The sequence below is a fragment of the Poecilia formosa genome, unplaced genomic scaffold, assembly GCF_000485575.1.
Source record: "Poecilia formosa unplaced genomic scaffold, Poecilia_formosa-5.1.2 Scaffold407, whole genome shotgun sequence".
NCBI lineage: Eukaryota > Metazoa > Chordata > Actinopteri > Cyprinodontiformes > Poeciliidae > Poecilia > Poecilia formosa.
In genome coordinates this window covers 153205-173100 of record NW_006800346.1, presented here as the reverse complement: position 1 = coordinate 173100, position 19896 = coordinate 153205, and the positions used below count along the sequence as shown (strand labels likewise).

Genomic DNA, 19896 nt, shown 5'->3' with positions numbered 1-19896 from the left:
AGCATGCACATACCAGGCTCATTAAACGTGGGGTTTATCGGTATCCCCTCTCCGCCCTCCTCTCTCAACTCTTTTCAAGTTCATTTTTCTCTGTGGCGTTTGGATCCGCCTATCCGCTGTCAATCATTTTTTGAGCCCGCCTTACTCGGAACCCGATTGGCTGAAAGTGCTGGGATTATTAGACAGCTTCAGCCATTGGCTGGCGGAACTGTACGTGAACAGTAGGTCCCGCCTCTTCGTGGACCGCACCCCGGCTCAAGTGAAATTAGGCGAACCAGTAAGCAGACGGCAGAAGAGGGAGGAGGGAGCGAAAAAAAAAAAAAAAAAAAAAAAAAAAAAAAAAACGATAGAAACGGTGACTGAAGTTTAGGGAGGAAGCGAGCGCTGTAGTTTAGTCTGAACTCTCTGCTGTCGACAGGAAAAAGAAGTTTTGACTCCGGCGACGCTGACTGAGCCCTGCGGTTGTTGATAGCCATCTTCTGAAAGGCGAACAGCAACCAAAAACCAGGTAAGCTTACCTCTGTTTAGGCGCTCGTGCTTAGCTAGGTGCTGTTTTATAACTCATTCAGTAGGTTGGTCAAAGCAGCAAGTGCAGTGAACCAGGAAGCTCGGTTCGCTAGTTGACCGCTGCAACTTCAGCAACCGAGCTGGGTGGAGCGTTACCTCCTTCTGAGATTTAGCGGTAGTTTTCTTCCGCTTTGCAACTCTAACGCATTTATCGGTTGTTTTAAAATTACAAGCGCGTGCGAATCCGTTCCATTTTGGGAGCACAGGCCATCAAACTCAGCCGTAGCAGTGGCAGCTGGTGAGAGGCTAAACTGCAGAGCGGCGGCGGAGGCAGGAAGTGATTTACTTGAATGAATTCTTGGAAAACACTGTGAATAGTTTAAACTCAGGTGGACGTGAAACGATGAGTTTTCTTTTTAAAACCTCAAGCTCGGTAACAGACAATTGCTTAGCTTGTGGTTGAAGTTTTGGAAGAGTAGCGGTCAGAGACAGGCACGGTGTGTGGCTGGTAACATGTCTGACTGGCAGCATGGCGTCACCGTTTTACCGGCGGACTTAAAAAAAATAAAACGGAGTCGTTCTTTGCCGCCCTTCTCAGCCTTAACTTCAAACAACACCTATATATTGGACCACTCTGATTTATAAACGTCGCATGCACCTTTTTAAAGGAATCTTTAGGCATATTCCTGAAATTATACGGAATAAAAAATTCTGTATACTTTCATCTGGTTGGGAATGTGGCGAGGTCACATTTCCGTTATATAAGATTTCATCGTCTCTTTTAGTATTAGCTGTATCAATAAAGTGTCCAGAGCTTATATGACAAAAAACAAGGACGGCAAAAATATATTTCAAATTATACCAAAGTAATAGTTGCAACTAATTAATGAGAACAGTTGCATTCTTTTAATATCTGACTTTCTTCAATGATGTATGCACTTGTCTTTATATCCGTTTTAGAAGATATTTTCATCAAACGTTTTGGGAATTAATTTTTTTTGCAGTTATTCAGTGGCTGGAATAAATCTAAATCATTTTTTCCATCCTATTTAAGAGACAGTGTTGCAAAATACCATGAATTTATAGTGTTAAAACAAAAAAAATGTACACAAATGTCTATTTTTTCAATTCAAAATAAGAGCTACAATTGTTTCAGCAGCAGCAAAAACATTCTCCCACACTAGGTATTGTGGTTCTGGCATCAATATATAGATTTATGATTAGAATATACTCATTAAACTAGTAGCGGATTTCAAATGAATATGTTTACTGTGCTGATTTGTCCGTTTGCTCTTTCTAGAGTAATGCTAGGAGTCTGTAATGTTTTATTGTAACAAGGTGATACAATGTTTTCTCATTTATCAGTAACATTGTCTGCTCAGGTATCAAACCTAATGCTTGTAGCTCGCCAGCTGAAGTTTTGAAAGTGTTATTGTAATGGGTGACGATGGGAATCTGCCTGTTTCACAACCAGGAATATTTTCAAATAACTTGAGTCAAAGTCTTGGAAGCATGGGAAAAATGTAGCGCGTCCTTGTTTCAGCTTGCTAACTGCTAGTGCAGAAACAAGTAGAGGAGGGGCGGCAGTACCTTAGTATAAAGCCTGGTTGGTCTGAAACTGTCTCTAGTCTGTAATTAGAAGAAGCTTAAACTTTGGAACACAAACTCTGTTTCCATTGACAATAAAATTGTGCAAATTGCAATTGTGAAAATACATTTGTTTAGTGGAAACACGGCAGTTTTGCAAAAACTCTAAATTTTTTACAAAGTTTTTGCTCTGGGATGCGGTGGTTTTTCGGCTGCATGGAAATTGGTATAGTTTGTAAAACTGCAATGGAAACACTTTCTTCGCATCATACCAGTTTCTATTCATTAGCAACTCGCGCTAATTTGTAGGCACTGGCCTCCTCGAATGATGTGCAGCTAGCTCCACCAGAGCACTCACATCATCACAAAGTCCATCAAGACTTGAGTTTGTGATTTGGACGTGTTGAATCCTTCACTCTCCTGTAAAATTGTCAAACACAATTTCTTCAAAACACTGAATAAATACGTAGCCACTCCCAAGTATAAGAAGCTTGTCGCCTCAACAAGACGGTAGCGCTGTGGCTAAAATATGAATGTATCATATTTACGACTTACTGCATTAAGAAACTTATTTCTGTGTGGTTTTTAATTATATTTCTTATTTAACACCGCAATTGCAAAATTGTTTCTTTTCGACATCGGCAGAACATATTTTGGAGTGAAAACACAGCTAATGAGACGAAAAAGTTTCAAATCCACTTTTTGCATGGTGCAGAAACGTTTGAAAGCATATTCCCGAAGCAAGTGGGATTAAAGCAATCCAGTTTTGTTAATTTAAGATTCACTCAGATAAAGAATGCAGTCATTTTTTTAACTAGCTTTGATGAACTCTATGTTTAAGGAAAATAATGAAAAGCCTTGACCAAAGATAACTTGACGGGCGCTCCATCAAGGCGAGTATGTTTTATCTTCGTGCCCCAATGACAAAGAGCTGTCGGCATATATCTTGGTTAGTCGTTTGTTTCAGAGCCTTTAATTGCAGTCTGGCTCAGCAAACCTTTTCATCCTGCTGGAAAAAAAAAAAAAAGATCCAGATCCTGGGATATTAAGCCGTCATCCCTCTGGAGTCTGAGAGGTGTCACATTTTCACCAGGTCTCATCACGTTAACGTCGACTCAATGGGTAGGCTTTGTCAGTGCCATTAGTGTTTAGATGGCATGTCATTGTTTGCACTGTGGCAGGCAAACAGTCTGCGGTATGCATGCACTCCTTAATCGTTTGGAGAGTTGCAAACAGGGAGGCTTGGTGTCTGAACCAGAAGCAAAACGATCCACAAACATCGCAATAAATCCTACCGATTATTAAAACAGTTTATTTCAGCCTACATGTATCAGTTTGGATGTGGTCAGGTACTCATCGGGAGTCTTTGTGGTTCGGTTTATCGGAACCATATTTGTTGGATCAGCTGTTTTCTGCCAAGAAGCAATAAAATGTTCGACTTTAATGCCTAAATATGGTTCCAGCAGCTTAAAGTGTCAAGTTCTTCTCTTCTTTCAGGACAATGTTCCTTAAAAAGTCATGCTGGGTGACACTGAGCGTGTCATATCCTGTTATTGCATTATAGTCATCTTGTTAAATCAACTCCTGATATCGTATTGTGAAACTCTCTCTCTTGGGGTGGGTTCTGTTCGTATAACCAGTTTTGGTGCTGTTGTGAAGCCCCCTGCAGAGATTATTGCATTCCATCATTCATGTGTCAGCAAAGTCCACACACAAGCGCCCCCCCTGGGAGAGTTTTGTACCGTGGGCTAGACGAAATTAAATGCAGACGACTTGCACTGCGAGCTGAAGCAGTTCAGTGCTGTTGGAAGGTTTCAGTCTGAGCGTATCGGAGGATGTCGGGTGGTACTCTGAAACCCATGGCTGTTGTCTGCAGCAGGATGTCTTTTTGTTTTTTTTATTTTTCTTTAGGTTCTGAAACTATGAAAGCTTTGAAAGCCTTTCCTTTGCAGGTCTTTGTTGACTTACTGGATCTTGCTTTATTGAAATTGTATAACAGAAGTATGTCTGCCTTTTTGAAAAACAAAATCTAGCTGCAAGAGTGGATGACAACTGGACTTAATTTTAATTTTTTAAAACTATAAGATCTCTAGGTAACCATATGAACTTCAGTTTGTTTTCTCACTTCTCAAGCACGTCTATACGTTGTAGCTGTTTGCTGCCAGTTTGGGAAAGTCTTGAGAATATGGATAAGAGATGCTGAGAGGAATCGCCTGCATGATTTTGTTGTTCTTTGTTTTAGAGGCTGACTGGCCCGGTTGGACACGAAAATTCAATATTTGCCTAACGGTGAAGAAACAAAAGACTTGTCACAATAACAAATTTTGCTTGATGATAAATTGTCCCAGAAGTTAGTGCGATATTGTTGTTTTGAGACCAATTTTATGTAGTAACACCATTATAATGCAGCAGTAAAGGTATAATAATGCAAAAACACGTTCTCAAAGAAAAAAACTTTAAATTCTAGTGAACATTTAACACTGGAAGTGAAAGAAACTGTAAATATCTCAAATAAATGAACAAAGTTGATGCATTGAACTGAGTGTGACGGGGTGCGCATCAATTGTGCCATCTCTGCACTTGCCCGTTGGCTTCACACGCCATTATTTCTAAATTATGATCCCTGCTTGTGCAGCTCCAAATTTATTCTAACACAAAAATAAGTTTGGCAAGTTTTCTGGGGGAAACCCTGGATCAGGAAATATTCATAATCTAGAAATCTCAAAGTTAAAGTTTGAAATGGGAAATACAAATAATGTTCATATTTGTGGTTTGTCTTGTTCCCCTTTTTCTCTGCTGTGAAACAAACAATTCAGATTTATTGTTATTTTGCTGTAGAATTAGTAGTTGCTTCTTTGAACCAATTAGGTTTCAACCCATTTGTTCAATTTAGGAAAAAAAAAAAGTTTTAAACAACTGCATGCAAGTCTTTCAGATTGACACTCTGCGACCACTTGCTAACCCTAAGTGTCGATGCACATTTGAACCACCACTTCACAGATTTTTGACTTCTTCTTCTCTCACTGTATAGCTCACAGCCCCTCCTCCTCTTTCCTTCGCTCAACCTTCTTGTCACCACCCAGACCTTCCAGGCCTTTCCTCCGTCCTCTTCCTCACAGCAGCACCTTAAAAGCCTCATTAGCGTCAGACAATGCCTGGAAATGACTCCGACTCAAACGATGTAAAGAAAAGACTTGAGGCACAGAGCAGGCTTTGACCAAACCCTTCAAATATATGTGCTTTGTGCTTTTCACCTCTGCGGTAATGGCGTATTGCTTGATTAAACATCACCGCCCTTCAATCTGTCGTGTGCCAGTTTAAAGATTGACTTCTTGACAAAGGACCTTGATAAACCCTCATATTTTACCCCTCCAAAAAAGCGTAAAAAAAGAAAAGCTTTTTGACAGAAAGTGCCCAAGTATCTGTACGTGTTGTGAAGTACAGTTTTGTGGGGATGTGAGCAGCATACCTGTATGAAACTGCAATGTGGTTAATGCTTTAAAGATTGCGGAAGACATGCATGACACTCATTTTAGACTCTGAACTTTGTACCCTGCTGTGTAATTGTTTCATCTTCCTGCTGCTGCCGGTCATTTATCTACCACATACATCTAAATCATGCTGCAAGGCAAATGTCCACATTTTCAAATAAACATATGGTTGTTTGAGGATAGTGTGTAGATGGTCAGCTCGTGACTCAACAGATAAGTGATAAGATAGAGATACCACAAACGGGAACTGCATTTAAAAAAAAAATCACTGGGCTGAAGTAGAGCAGACAGCCTAAAAATGAAGTGAGTAGTAAAGAATTACGAGGTATAAAGAAGAAGAGAGCAGTACTAGTAATAAATCATTTGGTCCTTTGGAACTATTGGACTCAAAGCAGCATTCCTTTTAGGAGAAATACTGCTGACAAACTGGAATGTTGATTGAAGAAATCATTCACCGTCTGCCCAAAGGTTTGTATTTATCTCTTTAAAAAAAAAAAACAGGGCTGGTGCTCTTCCATATCGGTTATTGTCAAATAAACAGCAAGTTGTGGATTCAGCGTTGCAGTGAGATAAGTTCTCATATGATGGATGAGGAATTTGTTCTTTGGCCTTTTTTTTTTTTTTTTAAAACAACCCGGGTTCCCGATTATCTTTGCTCTTTGACATTTAGCCACAGCTTACAGGAAGTCTACGTTTTGGCTTCCACTGGTTAAACTTACCTGAAATCTTCCAGAATTTCAAACCCCCAAAAAAGTTCACATTGGTCCAACTCTGGAAGAACCACCCGGTGATTTGAGACTCCAAAAATATGGCTGTGATGTTGCTGAACAAAATGGATTAAAGAAAGAATTGGGTCTAAATTAGACACAGTTGAAATCAGCTGGTTTATTAGTCAATATATTTCCTAGGGATACATGATATTGGATTTTTGGTCGATACCCGATATGCCGATATAATAAAACTAATTTTCCCGGTAATCGTTACCAATACTGATATTTTTTCCTATACCTACTTACTGAAACTATATGGCTTTCTCTACTGTGGAGTTAAAATAAGCATTAAAATATGCATTAGCTTTGTCAATTTAGCCTGCTACCAAGTGCAAATACTTAAAAGGAGGCTGAAAACACTTTCAACTTACATTGTTTAATGTCAAATTTATGAATGACATTTGCTCTCTCTAAGGCAATAACAACACTCAAACAGTGCAAATTTGACATGCTGTGCTGCAGACATCATAAAATGACTCTTTTTATATCAATGAGTTATTTTGACGGAATGTCCAATATTAAATGTTACAGGTTATATTGGCATCCCTAATATTTGCTCACGTATTCTACTTGGCTTCTGGTTTCCGCTCATTAGTAAAGCTGTTTACCTTATTTACATGGCTGGGTGTGGCTTTAGTTTCCACATCACATTGTGCTTTTAGTGACTGGATAATCTTTCTAAACAGCTACAGGACTGAAGGCTTTCCTCCTTTCAAAGCAACGTCTTTTAAAACTTGCTTGGATATCTGTGGCTGGCCTAATTGAAACAGAGTTGTGAAAGTGGCGTTTAAATTTAAAAATAAAGAAACACGGTTTAATTTAATCCAACTGTAATTAATCATCTGGCAGCCATTGGTTTAGCTGATGTGGGTCTATTTTTATCCTGTAAAGTCTATAATTGAGATCAAAATCTCTCCTTTTAAGAGGAATGTGCTGCTTTGTAATGCAAAATGACTTTAGCAGCAGCTATTCTTTGCTGCCGAGGTTTTCTTTTTTTTTTTTTTTATAAAGAAGGCCCAACATGTTACCCTACCTAAACAAAGTTCCCCAGATGGCAAAATAGCTTTCTCAACTTGTAATTTCCTCTCCTCTCCTCCGTTCGCCCCACCCTTCCGTCTCCAAGATGAGCTTGGGTGAAGCAGGAGGAGGTGGAGGAGGGACCTGTTCAGTTAAAAACCGACTGCTTCATCACTGAGGACGACCAGAGAGCAGGGCCCTGAATCTGCAGAAATAGACGTGTATGCGCTGGAACGGCTCATGTAAACGGTTGAAATCAAACTGTCTGGAGTGTCAACAGCGCTAAACAAGAACCGCAGGATGAGGATGTCAGCCAAGGATAAGCAGGGCTGGACAGCGCTGTGACAGGATGCAGTTGGTGGGGAGTGAAGAGTTATTGACCCTGTGCTTCGATTGATGATGCTCACAATAGAGCAGTAAATGCAGCACAGCTGGTTTATAGATTCCCCTGTGTCTCTCACACACACACACACACACACACACAGCTGGAGGAGGAGAGCCTGTTTGTACTTGATCAGACTCTGTGTGAGGTTGTCTTGACTTCTTTTTTATTATTACTATTATCTATGTTGGCTAAAGGAAATGAAGCGAGGCAGAATGAGAGTTCAGTGATTGGATGGTCTGAGTTTTATAAGGTTGGCTTTCTCTCCTAAATGAGGCCACACTGGAATAACACTAAATCCTCCCCAAGGATTTTTGGTCTAGTTTGTTGTGCAAATATTTTGGTACACTTGAATTAAGACAAAGCTAAATTAAAAGTAACTTTTCAGCCAGAAGTAGAGGATTGTTGTAAGTCAATAATTCCTTAATATTAATGGAAAAGTACTAGTTCAACGGCAGATTATTACACCAAAATGAGACATGTTCCCCATGTTGTAAGTGAAATAATCTGCCTTTGAACTAGTAGTTTTTCATCAATATTAAGGAATTGACTTGAAACAAACTCTTGTTTCTTTCTGGAAAGTTACTTTTTGTCTTATTTCAAGTGTATTAAGAAATTTGCACTAGAAACTAAACCAAAAATACTTGGTAAGATATGTTGTTTGGCCCTCTTCTTTCCCTTTCCCCTCATTCCTGAATGTTTTCCTCCATGTCCAGGCTGCTGTTACTTTGTCACTTTGTAACAACAGTCTAGTCTCTGGAGTCCTTCTTCCTCTCTTTTGTGTTACTTCATGGTTCTTCTTCCTCGTTAAGGTTCCCTTTTATTGTGGATTTTTCAGGCTGAACAATATTGCTACAATGTTAAATAGTGCTATTGTTGAACACTTCGATTATTTTCCATCGTCACATTGTTCCCACTACAAGATTTTTAGCACCTTACTCACTAGAATGCATTAGGACTGCATTCTAAATCTATTAATTATTAGGAATCCAGTGAGTTTGATTGCTCTCCTTTTAATTTTATTTATTATAACATCAACATCCAGATCTTCAGAAGACAGCTGAGGTTTTAATCTGGCTGGAGGAGTTTCTTTGTCCCTCCTCTATTTTCTATATAGAACATTGCTTGGAGAACTAAAATAGCCGATGGAGTCATTTTTAGTCCCCAGTCCTCTGGAGAAACGGTTTGTGTGTCGAAGTCATTTTCTGTGTCAAGCGCTCGAGTCTTAACTATTCCAGACATCATTCGAGGGCCGAAATGTAACAAACATTTAAATGTGGAATTAAATAAATAAAATGTACACATTTTTTGTCTCAGAAGCTTGGTAGAAAAATAAATCGATGTATTTAAATCTGTAAATGTATTCAGTTATTGCATTGTTGCTTTGCTGCAGAGCGCCGTCAAACTGTCAGCTCTGACCGTCAAATAGGATTAATAAGAACACCGAGAACATTTTTTTTAAATTCTTTTTTAAACCTTTAAATAGAGAAATTAAATGGTTGGATCCTGATATTTGTGGAAAATTATGCAAAAATGAAAAAAAAAAAGCATTTCCAACATGGCAAGAAAAAATGGATTTGTGAATCTATGATCAGTACTTTTAGTGTTTAATGAAATTATTTCATAAAAATAAAAAAACGGGTAAAAGCTGGATTTGTTTGGTTTTTGAAATGTCATTGACATTCATTGCTTTGCACTCGGCTCTCTGTATGTCGGTAAACGATCTCTGCAGCTTTGCAGAAGAACAATTATTTCACTGAGGGCTTATGGGTAAAAAACGCTGGTGGACAGGAACAAGGGCCAAACAAAGACAAGAGGAAGCATCAGAAAATATGTCTGAGGAAGATGTAAGACGAGGAGGAGGATGGAAGACAGAAATTTGTGGAATGCCTTTGCTGGTTGGTCCTCCCTGATAAAGGGTTAGCATGGGAGGAATGTGACCCTGAAAAGTCTGGATAAACAGTGTGGAAGGAGGGGAGTTAACACTCAGCAGAGGGGAGAGGGAGCTGTGGGATGGAGAGGAGGAAGCTCGTCGCCAGCGGAGAGGAAAAAACATGGTTAGTTCATCCCACAGCTGGACAACTGGGGATGGGTTGGTAGATGAAGGTTATCAGCTGCCTGTAGACCAGGGAGTCATGAGAAAAATCAGTCGTCTGCTTGAGCACATTAAATAGCAAAACCTCTAATTTCTGGAACTGCACATGAAATTTGGGGGCATCACCCGGTGACTGGGCAGCCTTTTAAATCGCGGTACGTCAGTCAGGACTTTAGAGTTGTATCTGGAGTTTGGTTGGTTTTATTTCTAAAGCTTTGACCAACTTATACCAATTTTTGTTGTCAAATTAAGATTTCTCTTTAAAAATTGCTATATTGTAGTTGTATTATTTATACAGCAGAGTTGTCAAGTGGTGGAGGAAGCAGTCAATGTAAAAGAAGGTTGTCCTTTGTTCCCCCCATTTAAAAAAAAAAAAAAATACTATTAACCAGTCAGAGGTGGGTGATATGGACTTCAAATTTGAAGATATTTTGCAGTAAGGTAATTTTATTTATATACCACATTTTCAGCAACTAGGCAATACAAAGTGCTTTACAGGAATTAAAAGGAAATGCAAACAAAATAACAAACCAAAGGAAAGAGCAAGAGAAGAAAAAATAATCTAATGTTGATCTAAAGTATGTAAACTAAGTGCTCCTGTTCAGGGTTGCTAGATAAGTATCCTTGTCTAAATCCTTTCCTGGAATTAGACCACAGGATAAAAAAGACTACTGTGTTCTACTATAACAATAAAAGTGATGATAAAAACAATTTACTTTTTTATGCAACTGTATGACCATGACTGTGTGTCGCAGCAATTATAGTCCCACAAAAACAAATAATGTTCTTGAAAAACATTCCCCTTTTATAATATGCTTCTTTAGAACACCAGTCATGTAAAAAAGTGTGATTTCTATCACCAAACTGCACATGGTAACTATGTTTTCAAATATTTATTGATGCTTTTGTTGGAACAGTGGAGAAAATGGTAAAATTATCACAATAAAGACATTTTGGGCAGATTTAAATATCATTAGCTGGAATTTATTGTGACGGTGAATCAACATCCTTAAATTTATCACAATAAATAACAATATGATAAACACCCGCCCCTAACCAGTCATTAAGTGTTGCTGCCTTAGGCCTCTCATGTTAGCAGCTAGTGCATTCAGAACAGAAGTCTCCATGATTGAGTTTAAATCCTTATCTTAACACTGAGATTTCCAAAAATCTGTCAGCACTCCTAGATCCAGCATGCTTCCTGTTATCTGCTAAAAATCTGGCTCTCCTTCTCAGTATGAATAAATTGCAGTAACAGTAAATACAGCTTCCTTTAAAAGAGCTTAAGCTTGTTTTCCCCAGAAAACGGGAAGGCGGGTGACATCACTGCTATTTATTTTCCACCAACTTGGGGTTTCTATAGTTACATTTTTCCTGAAATAAAATCTTTAAAAACAGAAGATTTGATTAATCTGTAAAAGCCCTACCACAACCTCTTGGTGGTTAGATATTGGTGTACACTAAGAAAAATAATCAGATTTCAGATAGTCTGCCCAGTCAGAGCAGCTTAATCTGAATCTGATTTCTTCTACAAAGTTTTGACTAATCTCGTGTTAAACCAACCCAATTGGTCATACTAAGAGTAGTGTGTATAATTCTGTAATACTTCATTTCTGACCCTTTCTTGTTGTTTATTATTTCATTTAAGCTTTGAGAAATCCCAGCTTGTTGGGGCTTAGTGTCTTTTTTTCCTGTTAAGTGTATCAACTCAGCAATAGATCATCCATTTCCCACAGGGCAACTCACTTTGTAGAAGTCAGTTAAAGCATTCAAACTTAACCTGACCTCTGCTGTGATTTTCTTTCTCATTGCTCTTTTGGAAACTGCTGAGCATCAGACGGCTCTGTGTCCTATCGGACGAGGGGAAAAACGTCCGGCATCAACAGCCGTGGTGTCGCTGCAAAAACGGTGTCATGCTCCTGCAGTTTTGGAATGATAATTGGACTGATAAAGCCCCGGGCTGTGCTGTCAGTCACAGCGGTTCATGCTGGGTTAATTCCCCACAGCGCTGCAGCTGTATTGTGACTTTGATGACTTGGATTTTGCACACTTTCTCCTTCCCGGTTCTGGTTCTACTGGTTGAGTCACTTTCTGCAAAGTGCTCTGTCAACAAGATGTTTACGAGCACAAAGCTGTGTGCAAAAATGTTCACAAGAAACTGTGGGAAATACAGTGTTGCACTTAAACTTGTACGTATGCAAATAAGAAATGAGTATAAACTACTTTTTTGGGATTTATTCAGAATTTGTGATGTTGAAGCTTGCCCCTCTAACCCAGGAAGACTTTCATTTTCAATCAGTCTCATAATATTGTTCTGAACATAAAAGTTGAAAGCTTGTTTCAAAACCGGTTTCCAGTTTGCATTGGGTCTTTTCCCCATTCAGACTTTGGTTTACAAAATACTCAAAGCTATTTCTTTGTTCCTGTAGTCCTTTGAGGTAAATTGAGCATTTTAATCAAGATAATGATGTATTTTTAGCACGTGCTCTGCTAGACTCAAAAACATATTTCACTAAAGCCATAAAATTTTGAATAGCAATGATGATTTTAAGATTCAACAAACATGATTTGTGACCTAATTTAGAGCTTAATGTGCTTACAATTTGATGTAATGCAAATGTAAAACTTGACTGACAGAAAATGGTCAGATATGCATGAAGTCACGTTAGCGACTCGGCTCTACCTTCCCCCACGACTCTCATTCAGCTCCTTCAGACTAGCCAGCAGTCATTAGCGAACATCTGGTAGATCTGCGGATCAGCTGAGCTCATTGTAGAGCGACTTTTCAATAAAACGCTGTTGAAAACGTTTTTAAAGGGTTAATAGAGGAACCATGTTGGGATGACTTCCTAAGGCGGAGTTTTAGAAAGAGCAGGAGTTTTTAAAGAGACAGAGGCCCAATTTCAAGGCGTTAAATTACAAAGTCAAATTTCTTTTAAATCATATTTGATACATGTACAGCATTTTTATAACAACTGAAATTTACATATGTACTTGATTGTGCTATATAATGGCACTATCTGGCTTCAGCGTCCAAGGTTTTAAAATGGCCAGATTGTTGGTGAAAATTTTTTTTAGATGCACAAAATCTTTACAGTTTTGAGTCAAAATTAAATTATTGAAGACATTCAACTTATACAACTTCATGTCTTTATTTTTATGCTTTTGTTATCCTTATTGCACTGAATCTGTGTCGGAGCTTCCTGTTCTAACTGCTCCCTCTCTCTTTCCAGCCACCATGTCAGACGCGGACAAGTTTCTGTACGTGGACCGCAACCTGGTCAACAACCCGCTGGCGCAGGCCGACTGGGCCACCAAGAAGCTGGTATGGGTCCCCTCGGAGCGCCTGGGCTTCGAGGCCGGCTCCATCAAGGAGGAGCGCGGCGACGAGTGCACGGTGGAGCTGGCGGACTCTGGGAAAAAGATCAAGGTGAACAAGGACGACATCCAGAAGATGAACCCGCCCAAGTTCAGCAAGGTGGAGGACATGGCCGAGCTCACCTGCCTCAACGAAGCGTCCGTGCTGCACAACCTGAAGGAGAGATACTACTCTGGCCTCATCTATGTGAGTACGACACCCTGCAGAGATGTTGTACATATTCATATGCTTATACGCGTATGCCAAAGCAGCAAACGTTTTTACTTCTTGCTGCGCGAGTTTTTCTGGCTTTTGTGAAACATCTCCAGTGTCTTTTGATCTCGGTCCAATCTAATCATCTTCTCGTTAAGCCATCCATGGCTCAAGATGTTCCATTGTGTGTAAGCTGCAAATGGAAGGAAAATGTGCAATCTGTTAACATTCCTCTGTATTGAATTGCTCCATCTTCTTCATCTTGAAACTATCCTGCAGTACTGTAATGTTTGCTGCGTTCTCTCTGTTTGGGATCGAATCATGTAAACAGGAAGCTCCAGAGAACAATGTGCTCCAGAGTGCAAGAGGTTTAAAAAAAAAAAAAAAAAAGAGTGAGAAAGAACGGCACCAGTCCAGGCTTTTTTAAAAAAAAAAAGGGGCATGGAATGTAAACCATGTTGTAACGTTGATTACTTTCCCCCATAATTAATGTTATTTACCCTCATTTTTCTGTCCTGGGAGTGATTTTGTCCCTTTGACACACAGTTGTGACCCGGTCATATCAACAAAGAGCGTTGTCCCCCTCCCCCTTCCTCCACAGATCCATTCTATGGATGGTTTCATAGCTCCGCACTCAAAATGGAGACTCTCTCAGGGGAAACGAAGTGTACTGTAGATGAAGATGTTCAAATCTTTATACAAATATAAAAAGCAAGTTCCCTGATCAGTCATGCAATACATGAACACTCCTTTAAACTTGTAGCTGGGTGGAGCTCCGATTACATAACTTTGTATTACAAACCAGAGTTCATGTGAAAATTTCAGCGATGAGGTAATAAAGTATGGGCCAGTGTTATTACACAAGTTAACAAAACTGCAAACAAAATCCCCTCCTCACGGCAAGGAGGGGATTTATTCCCTGTATGTCAAACCATTCTGGTACTTTTCCTCTATGATGTTCAGTAACTAATCATGTTTCATTACTTTTCCCTTTTTTAGATTTTAAAGGGGCAGTGTTGTGTAAAATCAACTGTTTTGAGCTTTATGTCATGCTATAACATTATTCCCTCATTAAAAACATACCTGGAGTGTTTCCTTGATTCTCTCATGCATGTTTAAGAAATACTTTAATCTCCCATGGCAACCATTCAGCTGTGTAAAACGCCTGGGTGGACCTAGCCCCGCCTTCAAGGACAAAGCCCCTCCTCTGAGCTGTAGTTTCCAAGCTTCTCCCTCACAGAGCAGCCCTCCCTAAAGACTCCTACAGACTAGCCAGCAGCAATTGGTAAACACCTGAAAATGCACATATGCTGAGCTCATTATGAGCTACCTCTCAGTGCAACACCAATGACTTCCTGAAGACGTTTCAGAAAGGAAAGGGCAGCAGTTTTTAAAGAAACAGAGACCCAATTTCAAGCTATTGAATTACAAAGTCAAATTTCTTTTTAGTCATATTTGATATCTATAGCATTTTTATAACAACTGCAGACAACATAGTTTCTTGATTATGCTATAAAATACTGTCTCTTTAACAGGAATTATTTTAATGTTTTGTTTTGGTATTGCAGAGTAACTATATACAGGTGTGATATGATTATTGTTATTAATGCAAATCTCAAACGCAAATGCTAGTGGAAAATTATAGAATATTGCGTTCTTTTATTTTCTTACTATTACTTTAGCGTTGCAGAATATCTCGTAAATATCCTACTGCAGTATTATTAGCTTTATAATAATATGACAGCTGTTTGGAGTGCAGTAATCATTGGCTAATGCATGCCTGGTGTTGAACTTGCATTCTCCATTCCAGTGTTTATATTTAACTGGTTGGGAGGAGTCTCAAGCTCTCACCTGACACATCTGGCATCGTGAGTGCCTAATATTGCCTAATAAGGCAATGTTCCCTAATTATGTTCCCATCATAAGACTTTCCTAAAGAATTAGTTTAAACTGTACTGTAATACTAACGAAAGTGGAAGCATTAATTGTACTACAAGTATAAAAATACCACTTTAACTGTATAAGAAGTACAAAAAGAGACGTAGATTATCTTACTGTCTTATTATATATTTGGTGTCCTTTAGGGGTGTCCTGATCTGATATTGATTTTGTTAATTGGTCAGATATCAACCAAAAAACAAGTATCAACTTATATCGACCTGCATCTAAAATTTCTGATGAAAACATTCCTCTCCAGCAATTACTCCGCCCCAGAATTTCTATCCAGCAGCCTTTGCATCCCACACGCAAACCTATTGATTAATAAGTGGGTTGGTTGTTTTCATACCAAATGTTTTCTGTGAGAGTAATATAACTTGATTAAGCCTTTTCTAACATTCCACACTGCAAAAATGAATAATAAAATTATGTATGATTCTTTCTGATATCGTATCAGGTCAATATCAGTATGGACCGATACTCAAAGCTGCGATATCTGTTTCGTATCAGAAGTGGAAAAGTTGTATTGAGACTTCTAGTGGCATTTTACCAGACAATCTTCCTAGTACTTTTCTACAATCTGTTAACTAATCTTTAAAAAAAACAACAAAAAAACCCATCGTCTATGTGTTGATTATTTGAAGGCAGTGTTTTCTAAATTGTCTCGTGTCCATCCTGCAGACGTACTCTGGTCTCTTCTGTGTGGTGATCAACCCCTACAAGAACCTGCCTATATACTCCGAAGAGATCGTGGAAATGTACAAGGGCAAGAAGAGACATGAAATGCCCCCCCACATCTACGCCATAACCGACACGGCGTACAGGAGCATGATGCAGGGTGAGCCGCTGCACCCGTCGCCTCGTACCTGCGGGCCATTTTCCTCTCCATTTATCTGTCACAAATGCACAGGATTGAAATATTCTGCTCTAGCAGGTTTCTCGCTTCAGTTAGCCGTTTTCCTCCTTTTACCGCAGTGTGTAATCAGTGACTGTTTAGTAGCCGTGGCTCCACTCCGAAGGCCAGAGTTGGGATTTCCTGTCGAGGGTGTTTCTTCAATCCACCTCCTGTATGGCTTTCCTTTTTTCCCCAGAACTCCCTTGGATGTAGTGCATACCACATTAGCTAATCCTCTTTCCCACTGGTGTAATTTTTTTCTTTTTTTCCCTCCTCCTCCACACATTGTACTCCAGACCACATTTCAGGAGGCGATAGAATAATTAGGCAGTTAGAAATGCTTCAGTCACAGGAAGCCGGATATTGATTTCCTGTCTGCGGTCGGTGTATTTCCTGTTGCATAGGCGTAAACTTGTACACACTGTTGATAAAACGCTCATGAAGTTTCTGTGCAAAGTTGACAATATTCATATTTTTTACCTTTTTTTTTACAGATCGGGAAGACCAGTCTATTCTTTGCACGTAAGTAACCAAGTTTCAACCAGGCTTGTCTTAGTAGCTCACATTCTTCCTTTTATTTTCTTATCTGATTGCATTTTTTGTTTTTTGTTTTTCTTGTCATCTCCAGAGGCGAGTCTGGTGCTGGTAAGACAGAGAACACCAAGAAGGTTATCCAGTATCTGGCTCATGTTGCTTCCTCTCACAAGACGAAGAAAGATCAGGTCAGCCCCGCCTGTTGTCTTACAACCTCCACGTTTTTACATATCAGTTTAATCCAAAAGGATGTTTTAATTTAGTTTTTCCTGTTAAAGCTGCATACTCATGTGTACCTGTGTGATTTGTGTGGACAGTAAACGATTTTCTTCAGTAAGAAAACCCGGCAGTGTTCTGCTCTAAAGGAACCACCTTTTTTTTTTCTAGATGTAAAAACTGACTTTATCTGATGTTTTATTGAACCGGAAAGTTGTGCAAACTCAGGCCTTTTGTCAGGCAAAGCAGGAGAACCTGTTCTGGTATTCTTCTTGTCAGCCACATTTGATGCTGCACAGACGACCCCGGAAGGGCTTTAAAGAAACCACACCTTTCATCCCTTTTTGAGGTTGTTTTTCTTTTTTTTTTCGTCCCCCATCAACAGGGTTCATACCTGTCACATGTGAGTTTATCCTTCCTCCTCCACCTGCTTCTGTCACCATGTTCTTTTTTTTTCTATCCTTTCTCCTCCCCCACTCCTTCATTTCCCACCCGCTCGCTGAAGCCTGCTCTGTTTTGGGAGTCACTTTGTATGGAGGGCAGAGGTGACATGTCTTGCCAGCCATTAGGAAGTCAGGAGGAAGTTTGTTTGCAGCTCGTTGGCAGCCGTACATGTTCCAGTGAAAAGTTCAACCAGACAATAAGTAGTGGAAGAGGAGGGGGGTCTGTATAGATGGAAATATATCCACCAACTTTTTCTTTTTTGGTTCATTTTTTTTAATGATTTGTCTGGTTGAATTTTTCATTAAAGCGCTATTTTATTGTGCAAAAAATCCTGAATTGCTTCTTTGTTTTTGCTTTGTTTTACAAGAAGGCTTTAAATTTATTACTAAGATTTTTACATTTTGCACAGTGACTTGCAAATGTTTTTGTTGAGATGTTTTTTGTGTCAGACTAACAAAATGTTGTATGTATTGGCCAATGGAAAGTAAAATTATGCATGGATTTAAAAAAATTTAAGTGATAAAGTAGAGAAAACCTGCAGTTAAGTTGTTTTTGGCCCCCTTTGATTTTTTTTTTTTTCCAATTCAGTCAGAAATCAAATAACTTCTTCAAAGCACTGCAACAATTTAAACAACTTGACTGAAAAGCTGCCTGCAGAAGCACAAGGCTAACATTTATACTGTTAAATTAAACTAAATTACATATCACTTCTTATATTTAAATCATTAAATAAAACCACAAAAGGAAAGAAAACAGACGCATCACGATTTTATTGTTTTTAGTATATTTGATTTACACTCATTACTTAAATAAAGCAACCAGGCGTCTTTAGAGGCTACCTAGTTAGCAAAACGCAGCTAATGCTGTACGTCGCCCCGATCACAGCATGCACATGGTGACCCATGGTAGTGGCAGTATCATGCTCTATAGTACGGACCAGGAAGCTGTTAGATTAGAGATGACGGACTGTAAAATGACACACAGTATTTATGTTCAATAATACTTCAAAATAATTTGAAAAAGATGGTTCAAACAGCAAAAGTAAAAATCCGAACTATTACCCCAGTTTTTGGAGTTTGCAAGAGCAATCGGTTCATTTCATTTAAATGAATAGTAATATAATAGTCTTTTTTTCAACTTTCTTGATAGTAAATCATATAGTCACTCATCCAGTTGAATAATCAACCGAAGTACATAGGCAGAGATGCAATGTTTTAAAATGGCCTACTCAAAGTCCAGTAAATCCACCTGAGCGTCTGGGAGAAGACTTTACTATAGTCATATTTATCAGCTAAGCAGGGGCTGACTACATGTTTTTCACACTTTTCATCTTTTTATTTCTACAAAAAAAGCTGAAAATTCTGCATAATTTTCCTTCCTCTTCCAAACATGTTTTACGTTCTGTCAACTGGTAATCTAATAAAACACATTAAAGTCTGAGATTGCAAACTGACAGAATGTAAAAAAAAAAAAAGATATTAAAAATAATAATAAAAAAACAAGTTGAAACCTTTTGCAAGGCACTGTGTTGTTGAGTATGTGTTTACACTTCAAAACAAATCATTTTGAACTCGAGTCATGCTTGTTTTGGACATTTTTTGTGTTTGTGTGTTTTTAACCGTTCACCAAGGGTTTCTTAAAGCCTTAAATTAAATAAGGATGGACTGAAAAGTTCCCTCTCCTGAGTCTTCACTGGACTGTTCTTCTCTGTATCAGGTGCTGGGTTTGTTGACGGTCTCTGGGTCTGGGTTGTTGTTGGGGCACTAATGCGTCATGTGTTGGGTTTTATGCTTGGGTGCAAAATGTGTGTTGCTGCTGCTGGTCTGTGTTATTTAAATGTTTTTTTTTTTTTCCCTTCTCAGATGTAAACTACCTATGGTCAATCAGCTAACATTAATATTCCTGAATGTTTGATTTTAGAATAAAATGAAATTTGGCTGAATGATTTTAGACCAAATCTCAGCCTTTGTTTACCATTCTAATGACAGAATGGTAAACAAAGACTTTGGATGACGAATACTTTTGCCAAAATTGTCGTCATGATGTGACTGAGTATGAGGGCCACGTTAAGAAAATTAAAAATAAAATAAAATTATGAAGGAAAAAGTCATATTATTATAAGAAAAGAGTCAAAAATGATATGTTGTCAATATTTTTCTGGTAATATGACTTTATTCTCACATTATTACAACTTTATTCTCGTAATACAACTATTGTAATACCATGATTTTATACTTGGATTTGAATTAAAAAAAATTTCTTACTATGGTCCGATTATTCCGTCGTATTATGAAGTATGAATTTTAACTTTTTTTTTTTATATAACATTCTCTGAAAATCTGTTACCTTACACCAGGGGGAGCTGGAGAAGCAGCTACTGCAGGCTAATCCCATCCTGGAAGCCTTTGGAAATGCCAAAACCGTCAAAAATGACAACTCTTCCAGATTT

At 38.7% G+C, this 19896-nt stretch overlaps 1 protein-coding gene across 1 annotated transcript in view; it reads left to right on the top strand.

Annotated features, from left to right (window-relative positions):
• The first annotated feature begins 320 nt into the window (after positions 1 to 320).
• The window catches only part of LOC103154961 (myosin-9-like), a 43432-nt gene continuing 23856 nt past the window's right edge, over positions 321 to 19896 (top strand). The window contains exons 1-7 of the mRNA XM_016663191.1: positions 321 to 508; positions 13083 to 13414; positions 16040 to 16196; positions 16748 to 16775; positions 16882 to 16975; positions 17389 to 17406; positions 19804 to 19896. Coding sequence (XP_016518677.1) covers positions 13088 to 13414; positions 16040 to 16196; positions 16748 to 16775; positions 16882 to 16975; positions 17389 to 17406; positions 19804 to 19896 — 717 coding nt within the window. The 5' untranslated portion in view covers positions 321 to 508; positions 13083 to 13087. The remainder of the gene's footprint in view (positions 509 to 13082; positions 13415 to 16039; positions 16197 to 16747; positions 16776 to 16881; positions 16976 to 17388; positions 17407 to 19803) is intronic.